Below are 17,080 nucleotides of genomic sequence, written 5' to 3'. Positions count from 1 at the left end.
TTAATCATCCATTGCAGCAGGTTTTAGCATATTAGAGGTCTTAGGTTGCTCTTCCTCCATGTAAACCGAAACCTGCTCTCAGTTTGCTTTCCTTGACCCAATACCTTTAGGCTTGGATGAAGACTCTACTGGCATACCCTCAGACTCTCTTCCAGATCCTCTGGACCACATCTCACCACCAGAGGATCTTACCTATTTTAAATTTGTGGAGTAAGTAGGTATTGCAATGGGCATCCATGTCTGCAAAGAGAAAGACCTCTACTTCAAGCTCCTTGGGCTTTTTCAAATATTGGACACTTCAGCTGAACCAGTGGCTTTTCCAGTTCATAACATACTCAAACATGGGGGTAACCTGCACAGAGTGGGAGTTACTACTTTCCAATATCAGCACAGAGTACTTCCGTTTGGCTTTTCGTCAGCCTCGCGGATCTTTATGAAATGCCTTGTGGTAGTGGCAGCCTGTCTCCATCACCAGGGAGTACAGGTTTTCTCATACCTGGACAATTGGCTTATCCACAGTGAACTCAGGGGATGAAGTGCTTCATTCTAAGCTCGACCATAGCTCTCCTACACCGGTTTCCTGATCAACTTTGAGAAATTGAGCGTGAAGCCCACTCAGATTTAAATTCATCAGGGCTTGGATAGAGTCAATACAGAAAAGGGCATTCCTACCTCCCAACTGAGCCAGCACCATGACATCATTCATCCACAACCCCCTCTCTCCTTCGTTCTCGTCTGTCAGATGCTTTTTTGTAGTCCTTGGTCACATGCAGCCGTCATCCATGTGGTTCCATGGGCAGCCTATCTAGGTAACTTACTAATTGCCTTCAGTCAAGGGCAGCAACCGCCGCTCTGCGTAGGTCACGCCAATGCAGGTTACCCCTTATCTTCATTTCCATCCAGCCTCTAGGGATCTCCTGTACTTATCCCAGCTCTTTTGAATTTTATTACAGTTCTTATCTTAACCACCTCTACCAGGAGAGTATTCCATTCATTCATCACCCTTTTCATGAAGAAATATTTCCTGACATTGTTCCTGAGTCTGCCCCCTTAGAGCTTCATATTATGACCCCTTAGTTCTACAGCTTTCCTTTCATTGGAAAAGGCTCGATTCACATGCATCATTGATACTCTTCAAAGATTTAAATGTCTGTATGATATCCCCCTGTCCCTTCTCTCCTCCAGGGTATATAGATATTTAGATCCTTCAGCCTCATCTGATATAGCTTTTGATGCCTATTAGAGAAAATGCCTTTTTCCTTGTAATAATTTATACTTCTAACAGATGACAAAGATTGTGATCATGAACGCAAAGAGTGAGCAGCAACATATTAAGAAATTTTATATCCCAAACAATATGATTCTGAAGAAATGTTTTATGTAATAAAACAAATATTTAAAATTGTATCCTCTGAGCAAGTGGTAATCAATGTAACTCCTTCAACTAAGGAGCAACTCTATCATTTCATTGTAGTAATGCACACAGCAGCATTCTGAATCAGTTGTAAAACCTCTATCAAATGATGTGAAAGTCCAGCATATAAAGCATTACAGTAGTCTAAATTGTTTGGTACTGTTGCCTGTACTACTGAACATAAATCCTGAAACAGAAATGTTTTCCTGCGCGGTCTAATATTCGCAATTTATAAAACACAGTCCCCGCAACCCTTTTTACCCTGAGCCTGCACAGGCAGTTTGGAATCCAGCCTTATACCTAAATTCCGTGCTGCTCCGTAAAGGCTCACTGGAATATCATCCTTTGAGGAACCAAAGGAGGTGGTAATCTTTCTACCTGCATCAGTTGTTTTTCAACAATTTAAAACCAAACCCTTATCTAAAAATTACTGTTTTATTGTTGCTGGATTTGCCCCACTTTCTTACTGCCTGTGTTTGTAGGAAGAGGGAGCTGGCAATATAGCTCTGTCCTGCTGTCTTTTTCCTTTCTTTTTGGGAAGATTGGAGAAGAGGAGGTATTGATAGATCAGATCTACCCTCCTGCACCTCTGGGCAGAGAGGGTATTTGTTGTGCCCTGCTCACTTACTTAGCTATGTGAGGTGTTGTGGGAGGGGCTGTTTATAGGCCATGCTATCAGTCTTGTTGCTATGTTTGGGGGGGCAGAGGTATTGACAGCCCAACTTTGTTCTTTTGCTCTTGTATTTGGAGGAGGGGTGGTACATCTTTTTCTGCTTGTGGAATTGGAGGTGGGCAGAAGGATTGTAATTATGGCCGTACTCTTGCTCTTGTATTTATGTGTATATACTGAGATTCTCATTGTGTTCTTTTGGCTGTCTATCGTTGCAGAAGTGCAACAGAGAGAATGATACAAATGCTGTATCCTGGAATAACAGGATCTCTTCTCTCCTGTGTACATTTTGGAAAGGTTGCAGTGTTCTGGCTATGTAAAGAAGAATGCATTGTAGGTTGTGCATGTACAAGATACATTTTCATTTAAGAACACCAGCATGGATTTGCTTTTCGTGAAGCAGGTATCTTATCTATTTTCTAATAGGCTTGAATGACATTTTTCTAAAAAGGAGGAGGATAAGGGAGCATTATTATTATTATGCTTAGTTGAGTTTGTGGAAGCATCGGAAAGATAGGTCATTTACCTGAATATTGTATTAAGAAATTCTTGTAGCAAAGAACTTAAACAGAATTTTTCCTTGTTCTGCTTAAAGACTTATTAATTCCTCAGATTATTATTGTATAATTTGTGATTACCTCACAAATTATACAATAAATCTTGTCTAGGTGGTTAATAAGCCTATAATACATATGCAGTATAAAATAATGAACAAAACTGAATTAAAAAAAATTTAAAGTTTGCATATCAAATATTTGCATTGAGTAAAATCATGCAATGGCAACAGTTTCTATCCAGTTAATTTATTAAAAAGCTTGGATAAAATGAAAAGCGGTAACTTGTTTTCTAAAATTCTTACAGTTCAGAATTGCCCAAACATGTTCTGGAAGCGAGTTCCTCACAGTTTGACCTGCAACAGAAAACCACCTTCTAAACTCCTGTAAACAAATTGGCTTTGTGTTGGGACTATTAATAAAATTTATTTACAATGATCGTGCTTGGACATACTTGTAATCAAGTTTGATAAATAAGGACCTTTTTCATGAACAACTTTAAATATCAGGGAGGCCATTTTAAAATCTATCCTGAAATCCACTGGTAATCAGTGTAATTCAAACAGCTTAGGTGAAATGGATTCTCTATTGGACACCCTGTTAATAAGGCATTCTGCAGCATTCTACATAATCTATAAAGTAAGATTTAAAATTTTCGGCAACTCGGCATATAGCATGTTGCAATAGTCTTAAGGAGCCTAAAATAAATGATTGGCCAATGGTCCTAAAATCCATTTTTAATTAATTAATTAAATTTATATTATTTTATATACCGATATTCTGAATATAATCATAAAAGTTCACAGCATAAAAAATAAAATTAACTAAAATTTGAAACGGTTAGTTCATTAAAACAAAAATCATAAAATTCATATAAGTACTTAAAGTATAATTCAAATAAAATCATTTGTAAAAACAAAAAATAAACAGAAAACTCAAAATCATGAAATAAACATCAAATTCAAATAAATCATAAAATATCATTATTAAATATCTAACTCGATGAAGTTTAAAAAATGTAGTTGTCAAGATAGTTTGAACCTGGGGATGCATTTATAATGTAGAATCAATAATGATGCCAAGATCCTGAACCTTTTTGGAAAAAATCACGGCTCACTTCAGCTTCAGTTGGTCAGAGATAAGTATAGGAATTGTGCAGCTTAACAATTACATTTCGGTCTTGTTCATGTTTACATAGAATTTAACACAGGATGCTAATCTATAAAGAATATTGGATAGATCAACGTAAACTGAAGCAAAAGCTGTACGACAGCATAAATTCTGTACTTAATGCCATACATTACAATGATGGATCCTAATGGTTGCAAATAAATATTAAACAAACTAGCTGACAAGGCCGAACCTTGAGTAACCCCATAATCTAAATTCTTCCAGGTTGAGGTTTGTCGACCAATCCTAAACTGAAATGTTTTTCCAACAAAAGATTGAACCACTTTTCCTCTCATTACAAATGATTGTACCCTCTGCATAAGGGCATCATGCCTTGTTAAAGAAGTAGAATCTGTATAATTTTGTAAAGGGATCCTGATAACAGTAGGTAGATTGGCTATAGCAATACTGTTTGCATATTTAAAAATCATAAGGGAGGAAAGATTTTACTGTTTGGTTTTGTTCTTCTTTGTTAGGCCGATTCTGTAAAGTGCGCTTGGCCAAGTGCACTGGTTTAACACGCGGTTGGCCGCGTATTTTCAACACGCGTCTATTACCCCTTATACTGTAAAGGGTTTAGTGCGTTGAAAACGCGTGGTCAGAACCCCTGGAAACTAATAGCGCTCATCACTTACAAATGCATGTTGATGAGGAGACTATTAGTAACTTGGGATACTGAAAGTAAAATATGCGGCCAGTCTGTACATTTAACGCTCAGAAATTAACACCCAGGGCAGGCGTTAATTTCTAATCAACCCAAAAAAGTGTACAGAAAAGCAGAAAATACTGCTTTTCTGTACACCCTCTGACATCATAACCTAACAATATTAAGGTGGAGGAGCCAAAAGTGTAAAAAAACGTCACTCATAAATTTGAGCGTCAGTTTCCTGAACCCGCTGACAGAGCCACCTATCCTGGGCCAAGGAGGCGCCAGAGGCACGTAATTGTCCCTAGCGTCCCCTTTTAGCGCGACCCCTCATTTAAATACAGGATCGTGCACCCCGGAGAGGTGGCTGGGCGCGTGTGGGGAGAGCGGGCGCTCAGCACGGAGCACCCATTCTCCCGCGTTTCTTCCTGAGTAGTTTGATATTGTGCTATATGTTTTGAAAAGGATAGAGACAGAATGGAAGCAGTCCATAAAAAGATGACTAAAATGTTGTGGGGTCTGCATCAAAAAACCATATGAGATGAGACTGAAGGACCTGAAAAAAAAAAGTATATATATATCTATCTATATCGTGGAGGAGAGGGGAGATATGATACAGACCTTTAAATGCCTGAAAGGTATAAATGAAGCACAGGAATCAAACCTTTTCCAGTGGAAAGAATGCTATGGAAACTGCAAGGGGGGTAGGCTCAAAACCATCATCAAGAAATATTTCTTCACAGAAAGGGTGGTGAATGCAGGGAATGCCCTCTCATGAAAGTAGTAAAGACAAGAACAGTAATGGAATTCCAAAGAGCATGGGATAAATACAGAGGATCTCTAGTGGCTAAAGAATGGAAATAAAGAAAAGGGGTAACCTGCACCGAGCAAGAAGTTACTACCCTTAACAGAAGGCATGGTGGAGCAGTTATTACCTGTAAAAAAAAAAAAAAAAAAAAAAAAAAGTCTTGCTAGGCGGACTGGATGGACCACTTGGAGCTTTTTCTGCCAATATTTACTATGTTACTATGATTGCATTTTATGTTTCTTATTCTGTATTTGCCCAGAGCCTCCTCTTCTTAGGGTGGTTTTACAATTGTAAGAAATAACTACAAACAAAGATGAAGGAAAAGGGGCAACAAGTGGAGTTAACTACTAAGAAGGAAACAATAGTTGGGGTGGGGGAGGGGTTGAAAGGAGCAATAGGTATAGAAACTGTTGATTATTTATATTCTGCCTTATGCAACATAGTTCTAAGGCGGAGCAAAGGTTAACGCAAACAGTTATAAAATATGACATACAAACATAAATAATATAATTGTTGAAGGGTAGGGGAATAGACTGGACACTAAAGAATTGTTTGTAGCAAAAGCAAAATTTGAAAAACACAGTGAAAGCTTTGAAAACTAAAATAAATATAATAAACAAAATAATGTGTTCTTGCCTTTTGTCGCTTACAGAAAGACATTGCTCTTAAGCCACCGGAACGGCTGGAGAACCGATTGAAACACACCGGCAAAAGGAAACGGGGACAGGAGAACAGGTCAGAGCTGGAGGAACCTGAGAACAGCTCAGACCGGGAGCAGAATCAGGCCCCTGGGGAGAGGAACTTGAGGAAATTGAACAAAAGAAGAAAAAAAGAGGTAAACAGTAGGGGGGTGAAGTGAGTATGGAATAGGGCAATGAGAGTTGATATACTGAGATGTAGTTGCACAGTTTGTCTCCAAATTTAAATATTTTCACTGGATTTGAACTGAACTTTGGAGTGAATGTCTAATAGTTGGTGCTGGGCCTTGAGAAGTAATTCAGAAGTATACACCTAAAAACATAGTAAGCTTGTCTTATTATACGACCCAGGGCAACTTCCCCTACCCTGCTTCTTAACTCTGGGAAATACTTGTAAATATTACTCTGGGGAAAACCTAGTCTCTAAAGACAAACAATTACCTTTGTCACACGGATGGGTGACATCATCCAACAGTACTGAAATGAACCCATTTTTTCCTAGAGCTTTCCAACAAAGACTTGAAGACCCTTTTCAGCATTCGCAGTAGCCATGCTTGTGCTTCCATTCATCTTTTTCTGTTGGAACTGATGGCCACATTCAAGAGCTCTCCTGATATCGCAGCCCTTTGTAGTATGCTTTTTGATATGTTTATTTGATTCTAGATTCTCCTCTTTAAGCAGTGGGGTACATTGTGCTTCTTTCCTTTCCTTTCCTTAGTTTTTTTAGAAGGGTGTTTTCTTTTTCAATGTCCCTCTTAGTGGGCCCCCTTTTGTAGCAATTTCTGATGGGCCCTCCTAGCCATAGATCCCCTTTATTCCCTCGTGCCATCCATCTTTTAATTTTAATGTCTTTTCCCTTTTGAATTTACCTGGCCTGTTTTTCTATGGAGGCAGGCCAATGGCATCAAGAAGTGCCCAGGCTTTGGTCAAAATATATCCATTATTAACCATCATAAGACCTGGTACAACTGTTTGGGTGAGTATTATGATGTGGGCTACTGCAGCATCTGCTCTAGGATATTGCCAAAGGCATCAGGCGTTGCCAGATGAGACTACAGTCTCATGTGGAAGAAATGAAGAAGAAGTCTGGCTCCACCGAATTGGTGCAGAGGACACTGATAAAGCAGAAGGGCCATGGTGCCACGTGCTGAAGAAGGTATTGATCCCTTTGGTACTGAGATCTGTCTCCTCCTCTTAGCTCATGCAGAATTGGGGAGAAACAGCACCAAGGGATCATCAAAGGAGAAAGTTCATCTCTACTGATCTCTTTCGAGGCTTGACTCTGAGAACAAGAGTATTCTGGAATGTGCTTTACTGCATAAAGGGGAAGCTTTGTCTAGTGTGCTCACTGTAACTGTGTCAGGAGGGCCAGCTTTGAGTGTGCAGGTTATCAAGGGCACTGCAGTTGTCTTGCAGAGTCCCATTGACTCTTCATTTAATAGTATTTGAGGAAAACCTTCAGAAACAGATAACTGAAGTGATTGATCTGCAAATGAGGAGTGCAAGGCAGCAGGCATTGACTAGCTAAATTCTACTTAAAATATCGAATGACCAGCTTACTGTTGCTACCCCTGTGCAGCAGTGTGTCTTCGATTATTATTGAGCTTTGAATGCTAACGTTCAGTGTCAGTGTTGAGCTGTAGTCGTCTGAGAGAAAGAAGCCTCTCTGTACATTTAGGTGTAGGGTATAGGATTGACGTGCCCTTAGCAGTCTTATTTAGTCTACATAGAGTAGTTCTGAGTGTTCATGGGAATCGCTTTATGAATCGGAGAAGATGTCTTCCGCAGAGGAATTCTCACCTGAACTCTCCCCCTTGGACCCTTTTCCTTCACCAGAAGGAATTTCAGATTTTGTTCAGACTGTAGTCAGAGCTATTCTCATTCATTTGCCCGTAAAGGAAGAACTTAGACTTGCATCATTCAGCTCCCTGGATGCCCCAAAAGTGCCAGTGATTGTGTCAGTCCACCTCCTTTGCCAGGCGGTGCATAAGAGAATGTGTGAAATCCTGCATTCTGTCCTTCCAGTTGGTAAGAAAGTGGACACTCAATAATGTTTCCAGGTGGCCGAGGTATTTGACTGGTCCCAACTGCCACACTTAGACAGTGGTGGTTGAATCTGCATTAAAATGTGCCAAGAAATCGAAGAAGCATGTCTTGGTGCTCCTGGGATATGAATGTCAGACTTTGACCGCATTATGAAAATGTTAAGCATTAGATTCACATAGTCAGATCTGACAGATGCTGGAGGTGCTCTGTGGACAGAATCCTTTGCAGTGGTCAAGAGGATATCTGTAAAGCAGCCACATGATTTTCCTTGTATTCCTTTGTTAAATATTACAGACTGGATGTACAAGCCAAGGCAGATGCTTTGTTCGCGGCAGACGTTCTCAAAGCAGCCCTCCTCCTATCTGGACTAGTCTAAGCTTAGGTAATTCTCATTTGTCTTGGCTAGTCTAGCAGGATGATAAGAGAGAAATTTACTTATACCTGTTAATTTTCTTTAACAGGTATAAGTTCATTATACCTGTTAATTTTCTTTAATTGAGTCCTGCTAGACCATTCCAGGCCACCCATCCAGGAACACAGTGGCTGCACATACGTATTTCTCTTTCTTCTTGCTTGTTCTTCAGAAGGCATAAAGATTGCAACCTCTATCTTAAAAAGGCAGCTGGGCCCACTCTGTGTTGTCTGTTCTGTTTCCTTCTCCTAACCTCTCTTTTCTTTCCTAGGGGGTACTAGTAGAGGTTCCCTTCTCTTGGCAAGGTTAAAGGTACTATTGGTATAGGGGCTTGCTCCATTGCTTTGACAGAAGGTTACTGGCAAGGGTCCAGGCTGCACCTCCCTTTATTCAGTGATGATGTGATGGAGAACAAATGTCAGGATTTGTCTAGCAGGACACAAAGAAAGGAAATTAACAGGCATGACCAAGTTTCTCCAACTATACTACTGTCTGGCCAAGATGAAGAAATGCTAACAGAAATTAGAAGGCAAATTTGGCAATGCAGTAATAATGGGAGAGATCAATTACCCCAATACAGATTGGGTAAATATCTCATCAGGACATGCTAGGGAGGTAAAGTTTCTAGGTTGTATAAATGACTTTCATGGAGCAGCTGGTCAGGGAACTACTTTAGGTTTAGTCCTCAGCGGATCTAGTGTAGGAACATGCAAGGGGTAACTATGTTGGGGCATCTTAGTAATAGTGATCTTAATGTGGTCAAATCATTCATTCCATTCATTAAAAAAGGTTGAAGGAAGACCAAATAATAGCAGTATGAATTCAAGAAAGCATGGGACAGACACAGGGGATATCTGAGGAAGTGGTAGGGACTGTAGAGCTGAGCAGACTAAATAGGCTTTTTCTACTGTCATATTTCTGAGGTTAAATAGTGAGATGGAAGAGGTAATTAAAGCCAAAAGAATGGAAAGCAGACCTAAATAAGGAAAATAAGTCAGCACTAGCAAGTTAGATGTAAAACATTAAGGCAGACCAAGAAAATTCAAGAAGCAGCTTTCCATAGAAGCAAAAACTGATAAAAACTTTTTCAAATGCTTTCAAAGCAAGAAACCTGCGAGGGGGGTCAGTTGCACCAGTGGCTGACCAGAATTGTTTGCTTTGGTGTTACGAGGAGGATGTTGGGGAAATAGCCATGCCTGAAGCATTCTTTGGTGGTGTTGATTTACAGGAACTGAAGCAAATTACTGTGAAACCAGAAGACATAATAGAAGAGCAAATTGGCAAACTAAAAGAAAGGTGGAACTATAAATAGAAAAATAAATAAATCACCAGACTGGATATTATTCATCCAACAGTTCTAAAAAAAAAAAAACCAAAAAAAACCCAACCCTCATGTATGAAATTGCAAGTATTGTACTAGTCTTCTGTATTCTGTTATTAAAAACAGCCACAGAAGCTGGGGACTGAAAGGTGATCAATATAGCTAAATTTAGCTCTGATATGGAATGAGGAGGCTCATGAGCTCGTGCAGGAATTCCTGCACATGATCAGTAGAGAAGAGACACATAACACCTAACTGACCTTGTGCTCAGTTAAGTCCTGAAGTTGAATTTTATTTTAAGTTAGCCAATAAGTTAGTGGGCTTTTATTGCTGTGAATTTATTCCTGCGTAGTGCGGTTGCATTATTGAATATACCACCAAAGTTATTTGTTTATTCGGCTAACTTTGCTAACTGGACTGTTTCTTAATGTGGACCTCATAGAATATTAAGAATCCTGGCAAATCTTTATTTAAGTGACTGTGTTTATTAAAGAAAATAAGAGGCTGTTATCTTCTGGGTCTGGTGATTCATTGTGTATTGTAGGGAGTCATCAACCCAGAGCTACTTAATCAATTTAGAAGCAAAAAAAGGTGCACAGGTTCCTGTACAGAGAGACACACATCTACCTGACTTTGTGCTCAGTTAAGTCCTGAAGTTGAATTTTATTTTAAGTTAGCCAATAAGTTAATGTGCTTTTATTGCTGTCAGTTTTTTCCAGTATTATCTGTGTTTGCATGGTTTGAAGTCTGTTTCTATTTTTCTTAGTTATATGTAGGTCCATATTTAAAAGCATTTAATAAAAAAAAGAGCATGCAAGTTCTCAGATACGACAAAATTGTACCAAAAAGGAGAACATCAATAAACCTTTCTCTGTATTACCACTAACTCAAAATAAATTAAAATTCAAAAATAAATTTTCATCAATATTGAATAATAAAATGTAACAAATAAAATGTATTTTGAGTTGGTGGTAATACAGAGAGAGGTTTATTGATGTTCCCCTTTTTGGTACAATATCTCAGAAGTTAGCCAGCTAAATGAATATTTGGGCACTTATCCGGCTAAATTCTAGCAGTTAGAATTTAGATGGATAAGTTAGGGGCGTTCCAAGAGTGTAACTGGGAGAAGTTGACTTAGCCGCCTAAGTCTAGTTGGGCTAACTTTAAGATAGCTGGCTATATTCAGTTGTTTGGCTGCGCTAATGAGTATACACCCAGAGTTATTTAAGTTTATCCAGCTAACTTTGCTTAGCCAGTCTGTGTCCTAATATGGACCTTATAGAATATTAAGAATCCTTGCAAGTCTTTATTTAAGTGACTGTGTTTATTAAAGAAAATAAGAGGCTGTTATCTTCTGGGTCTGCTGATTTAGTGTATATTGTAGGGGCTCATCAACCCAGAACTACTTAATTTAAAAGCAAAAAAGGTGCACAGGGGCTTTTACAGAGAGACAAACACCTGTGCTCAGTTAAGTCCTGAAGTTGAATTTTATTTTAAGTTCACCAATGTTAGCATACTTTTTTTGCTGTCAGATTTTTTCTGCATTATCTGTGTTTGCATTGTTCGAAATCTATTCCTCTTTTTTTGTTCCAAAATTTTTGTGACAAATCAAACTTACAGAATTGAAGTGCAAACAAAAGTTTAACAGTAATTAACATGAGAATTCTTACTGTGCTCAGCATCAACAATCTTCCTCTGTCATGCCAAGTTTACCAACTTCTCCCCCCAATACCCCCACCCTCCCTACTAAATCCGTATACATAAACACTTTCGCACTGCCCATACCCCACCCCCACTCAATTAATCATACTCTTATTACCTAGTTGTTTTTTCAAATTCCTTGATGGGGTGTACCTATGTTGCATAACACATTTTGGCTAATCATAGCTAATAACAAAATCTCTTCCATGCTGACACACATTCTGTGGAGACTTTAATTGACAGATAACACACACATTGCTTCAGTTGCCTAAGTTCTACCATATGTTCTCGCCATACAGCAAAAGGAGGGTTTTCTGCAATCCATTTTTTTTTTTAATATCCACTTACGTGCTACCCATAAAATCCAGTTTTAGAAAGTAAGCATATCCTGCAGGCAGTTGAGGTAAAACCCCCACATCATCAAATTCCTCTAAAAGAAAAATATCACCCTATAAGTGAAGTGTTATAGACGTGTCACTTTGCCAACAGCGATCTTACATCTTGCCAAAATGAGTAGTTTTATGGCATAATGGGTCAAGGTGCTTGTTTCTGTTGCACAATGTTGGCAGATATTAGATTCTGCATGTCCCATTTTCTTCAAATGTACTCGCTTAACAGAACAATGGTGCAAGATTTTAAATTGCATCTCCTTGTGGTATATAGCCACTGGTAATCTATGGATCTCTTGAAATAGAGTACTTGTTTTATCAGAAGTCTCTGTTACTCCCAGTTCTCTTTGCCAGTATTCAACCAAACTATCTAGATTGCTCTACCCAAAATTTTGCGCATAGTTGCCCAAATTTTAAAAGCCCGGTGCACGTAAAAATTGGGGGATACACGTGTGGCTGGGCCTTGCGTGCACTGAGTGCATTTTTAAAAGGCCTAGCCACGTGTGTATCTCCAGATATGTGCAGAAGAGCCGGGCTCGATCAATGGGGCGGGGCGGGATGTAGGCTGGTCGGGACAGCGCATGTGCGCGCGGCCATTGGATTTTATAACATGCGTGCACTGGCGCGTGCATGTTTTAAAATCGGTGTGTCCACATGTGCGCACTCCTTTTAAAATCAACCCCAGTAAGCACTCCATTGTGAAATTGAATTCTTCTCTCCCCAATTTGTTCCATCTCATCTGTTACCTTAAGTTCTCTCTTAATTTGATCTGAAGAAACAACTCAAGAGTTGAAAAATAGTGATGAATTTGCAGAAAACCAAACAAATGAACATTAGGAAGCTGAAACATCTGCTGCAGCTGCTGAAAACTGTATAAACAGCCCTTTGTGGTATCAGTCAGCTTTCTAATGTAAGAAAGCCTCCTAGCAATCCAATCCAAAACACTTGATTTTCCATTTCAGGTGAGAACCGAATGGTTTCCCTTAATTGGAAGACAAATAGAGACATGAGGTGGCATCAACAACTGTCTATGAAAAAACTTCAAGGCAAACAATAGAGGTTTCAGTGGAGGGATTCCTTTAAGTTGAGAAAGCAAAGAAGCAGAGAAGTGAAGCAGATTTAAAGGAAAGAATGGGAGAGTCAATATTTCTAGGAGCTGCAAAACATCATATTTATATTGTCCCACCATTGTTCATCTAAACATCAGGGACATCTATACCTCCTATATTTTAGCTCAATACCAGTGTATCATAGTGTATCTTAGGTTGCTGGCCTTGCCACAGAAATCTGATAACCACTGATGTAAAATAAGCTAAGCCAGAATTTGGTAACCAGCCTGGGAGCATTTATAATTTATATAATTTAGAACATAAGAACATAAGATATGCCATATTGGGTCAGACCAAGGGTCCATCAAGCTCAGCATTCTGTCTCCAGCAGCCAATCCAAGTCACAAGTACCGGCAAGTACCCAAAAATTAAATCCCATGCTACTTATGCCGGCAACAATCAGTGGCTATTCCCTATTGATTAATAGCAATTTATGGACTTCTCCTCCAGGAACATATCCAACCCTTTTTTAAACCCAGCTACAGTAGCTGCCTTAACCACACTCTCTGGTAACGAATTCCAAAGCTGAACTGTGCATTGAGTAAAAAAGAATTTTCTCTGATTTGTTTTAAATGTCCTATTTGCTAACTTCATGGAGTGCCCCTTAGACCTTGCATTATCTGAATGGGTAAATAATTATTTCACATTTATCTGTTCAAGTCCTTTCATGATTTTGTAGACCTCTATCATATCCCCACCACAGCCGTCTCTTCTCCAAGTCAACAAAATAATTTTGAAAAGTGCATTTCTCCCCATCAGCGAAACAGGGAGTTAATGTCATATCGGGAACTGAATTGTAAACTCCCCCACAAATGTTCTTTATACAGTAGTGAAAGATAACTAGGGATCCACACCTCTAGATACTTAATTTTGAGTAGTGACCAACAAAAAGGAAAAAAGCCATGCTACTGATCCATTAAGGCAGCGCACAAAGGCATAGCTTCTGATTTGTCAAAGTTGATTTCCAGTAGAAAATAATAAATGACCAAACAAGGGAGACCACTGGGTATATTCAAATCATCAAAAAATATCAATAGAAAATTTAAGAGCACACTATTTAAAGGTAAAATCTGTAATATCTATATGCATTGAACTTGCATTGATTAATACAGAGGAAAAACACTTCAGATGTTAATCGACTGCTTTTCAGCTATTTTGTTTTGAAGCTAGGAAGACGCTCTTGCCACAAAAAAATGTATGTACACTAGTGACGAAGATTACTTCTTGAGGCAGCACGTTTGATGAAACGCTCAGCGTCGGAGTACCAATCTTTTTGAGACCGCAGCACTCACTAAGCTAAGTGTACTTATTTAAGGAACTGTTGTAGAGTTGAAGCAAAAGCTCAGAGAAATTTTAATTTTTGCACATTTTCATGTGCATTCAAATTTATTATGAGCAATTAAATTTACATTAACATATGTTTGCAGCACTAAGCAGTCAAAGAAAAAATCATAAATCATAAAAATTGATTTGCTTTAAAATTTATGCTGCCATTAAATACAGAGGGTTTTTGTGACTGATTTTTCCCATTAACCAATTCATAAGGCTGTATGTTTGAGAATTGGTATCTGAAGTCTTTTTTTCCTCACTATTAACCATGTTAATGAATTCAAGTTCAATGCATGTAGATATAACTGTTGTTATGGTATACCTATAAATATCAGTGTGCTGTTAATACATTTTCTACTGGGTATTTTTCGATGCATTGAAGCTGATTTTTAGACCTGCAAAAGATTCAAAATCACCGAAAATCTGTAATATAGGGTCTATGGATTTTCTCGAGTCCCCTAAAAATAAAAGTATATCATCAAAAAGACTCTTCACCTTAGTTCTGTCAAGTTCTATACCTTGAAATCCTTCATCGGCCTCATCTTGAGTGCTAAAGGTTCCAAGATTAACACAAAAAGAAACGAGGATAAAAGGTGCCTATCTCTTGTCCGTCTCCCCCCCCCCCCCCCCCCCAAAGTTCAAACTCTTCAGAAAGAGACCCATTCACCAGTATTTGTGTGTCTTAGGAGAGGTGTACAACAACTTTATTAAATCCATAAAAGATCCAGAAATCCCTCATTTATCTAATACCCAAACATGTAAAACCAAATAACGTTAGCGAAAGCTTTTTCAGCGTCAAGACTCAGGACCATGCCCCAAGCTTGATGCAGTAGAGAGGACATGCTAGAACTGCGAATAGTTTCTGCACATTGTTTACCGCATATCTACCTGGTACAAAGAGACTCTAATCAGCTTCCACTAGGGAAGGAATTATTTTGCCCAGGCATGCTGCTAAAATAGCTGCCAATATTTTTGCATCTACTGTAAGTAAAGAAATTGGTCGATATGCTGAGGGGCCCCCAAGATTGCTTCCCTTTTTCGGTAGCACTATGACGACAGCTGAGGTAAAAAAATTCCTTATCTTAATGCATAATTATCAAAACAAATAAGCAATAAAAACAATTTATAAACAGTAAAAGTGGTGATGATGACACTTTAAACAAAAGCTGCTACATGACCTTCATAACACCCATACATACTGCTTATTTATGCATGACATACCCGGGTCATATTTAATCATTAGTCCTGGATGAACGTACATTTTTTAGAATTTATGCATGAAAAAGAGATTACTTCCCTTTAATAGTTGGAAGCAGCGGCAGCAGTAAGCATTATGTTATGTTGCACCCGACATGATGTCATGCTTTGAAAGTAGACCGCATCAGGGGCGAACGGCTCAACGGTGTCAACGTCTCTCTGCACAAAGATAAATTTCATAAGGTGTAATATAAAGGAAGGCACTCTTTGGGTGGGTTACCAACAACGATGCACGAGAAGGAATACATTTCTTTCAGAGTAAAATCGTGTTTAATTGGTTTGAATGGCTTCACAGTGCAGCGGTATTTTGCCGGTTTTAAGGCTTAACGTAATGTCGTAACCGAACACATGATCAGTAAAACAGCTGTCAGATGAAATGTCAGAGATTTAATTAAAGGAGCTGTCAATTTAGAAAAACTGAAACCACTCTGTGACATTCATTCCGGTGGGATGTGTTGATTTGAGATGAAAAATCTTCTGCTGTTCATGTTGTATTAAAATTTTATCCCGATTACTACCCCTCCAATCATTTCTTAGTTGTTCCAAGATGGACCATTTAATATCATTAAAAATGTTCAGCAGCAAGAAAATGAGAAACAGTGGGTGCCTGTATTTAGTTAGTTTTTAAGCAGCTCTTATGCTGAAATAAGCATGTATGAAACAATCTAATAGCCTTTCCTACATACTGAAGGCCACATGGACATTGTAAAAGGTTTACAATGCATCTCAGTTTGCATGTAGGAATAAAAACCAACTTTGATGGTTCTCCCATCATAGGTGGTGATATAGACATCAGTATTGTGCTTATCACAATTGGCATATTGATTGCACGGTACAGGTTCCGCCTCAGCAAATGCCGCTTCCAGTGAAGAATGAACGACCCAATCTTTAATATTGCGCCCTCTTGCAAATGCAAACTGAATAGGTGTCTTCATGCTGGTGAAGTGGTTGAGAATGCTCCATTGATGGCGTATGATATAGCAGATCTTTGAGGACAAGGGGGGAGTGTCTTAACATGTTTGTCAATCATCAGTCTCTTGTTTTTCTTTGGGAGTGTTAACAGCAACTCATGATGATTGAACAGGGCTCTCCGATAGGCCTGCTTAATAGTGTGATAAGGGTAACCTTTTTGGACTCTCCATATAATCCTTGTGATTTAGTGCATAATTAAACATATTTTTCAGTGATCTAAACAACTGAAATTTAAACATTTTATAAAACTCAGATCCCAAGCCATCAGCTTCAGCTGCCTTTCCTAGTTTAAGCCTAGCAGTAGCATGAAAAATCACAGCCTCTGATATGGGCATGTTCAATTTTATAGGACAGTCTTCCTGCATTGTTGGAATGTGGATAGCCTCCAAAAAAAATGATCTATCTCATTTAATGTCCATCTGCTTATGAGCATAGAGCTCTTTGTAATATGACCTGAAAATATCTAAAATTTCCCTCATATCTGTAAGTTTCCCATTGCCATCTTTAAGTAATATGTTTTTTGCTGCACTCCCTTAACAAGATGTGCCATAATAACATCAATTCACTCATCCAAAGGGGTATCC

General features: G+C 38.8%; 1 protein-coding gene across 5 annotated transcripts in view; it reads left to right on the top strand.

Moving 5' to 3' along the window:
- The window catches only part of FBRS (fibrosin), a 274,396-nt gene that overhangs the window by 43,059 nt on the left and 214,257 nt on the right, over window positions 1-17,080 (top strand). For all 5 annotated transcript variants that reach the window (XM_029606818.1, XM_029606819.1, XM_029606817.1 and 2 more), the window contains exon 2: window positions 5,915-6,097. In XM_029606818.1, coding sequence (XP_029462678.1) covers window positions 5,915-6,097 — 183 coding nt within the window. The remainder of the gene's footprint in view (window positions 1-5,914; window positions 6,098-17,080) is intronic.

Source organism: Rhinatrema bivittatum, chromosome 6 (genome assembly GCF_901001135.1).
Source record: "Rhinatrema bivittatum chromosome 6, aRhiBiv1.1, whole genome shotgun sequence".
Lineage (NCBI taxonomy): Eukaryota > Metazoa > Chordata > Amphibia > Gymnophiona > Rhinatrematidae > Rhinatrema > Rhinatrema bivittatum.
Note: the sequence above shows the minus strand (reverse complement) of the source record. Positions and strands in the feature narration are given on the sequence as shown.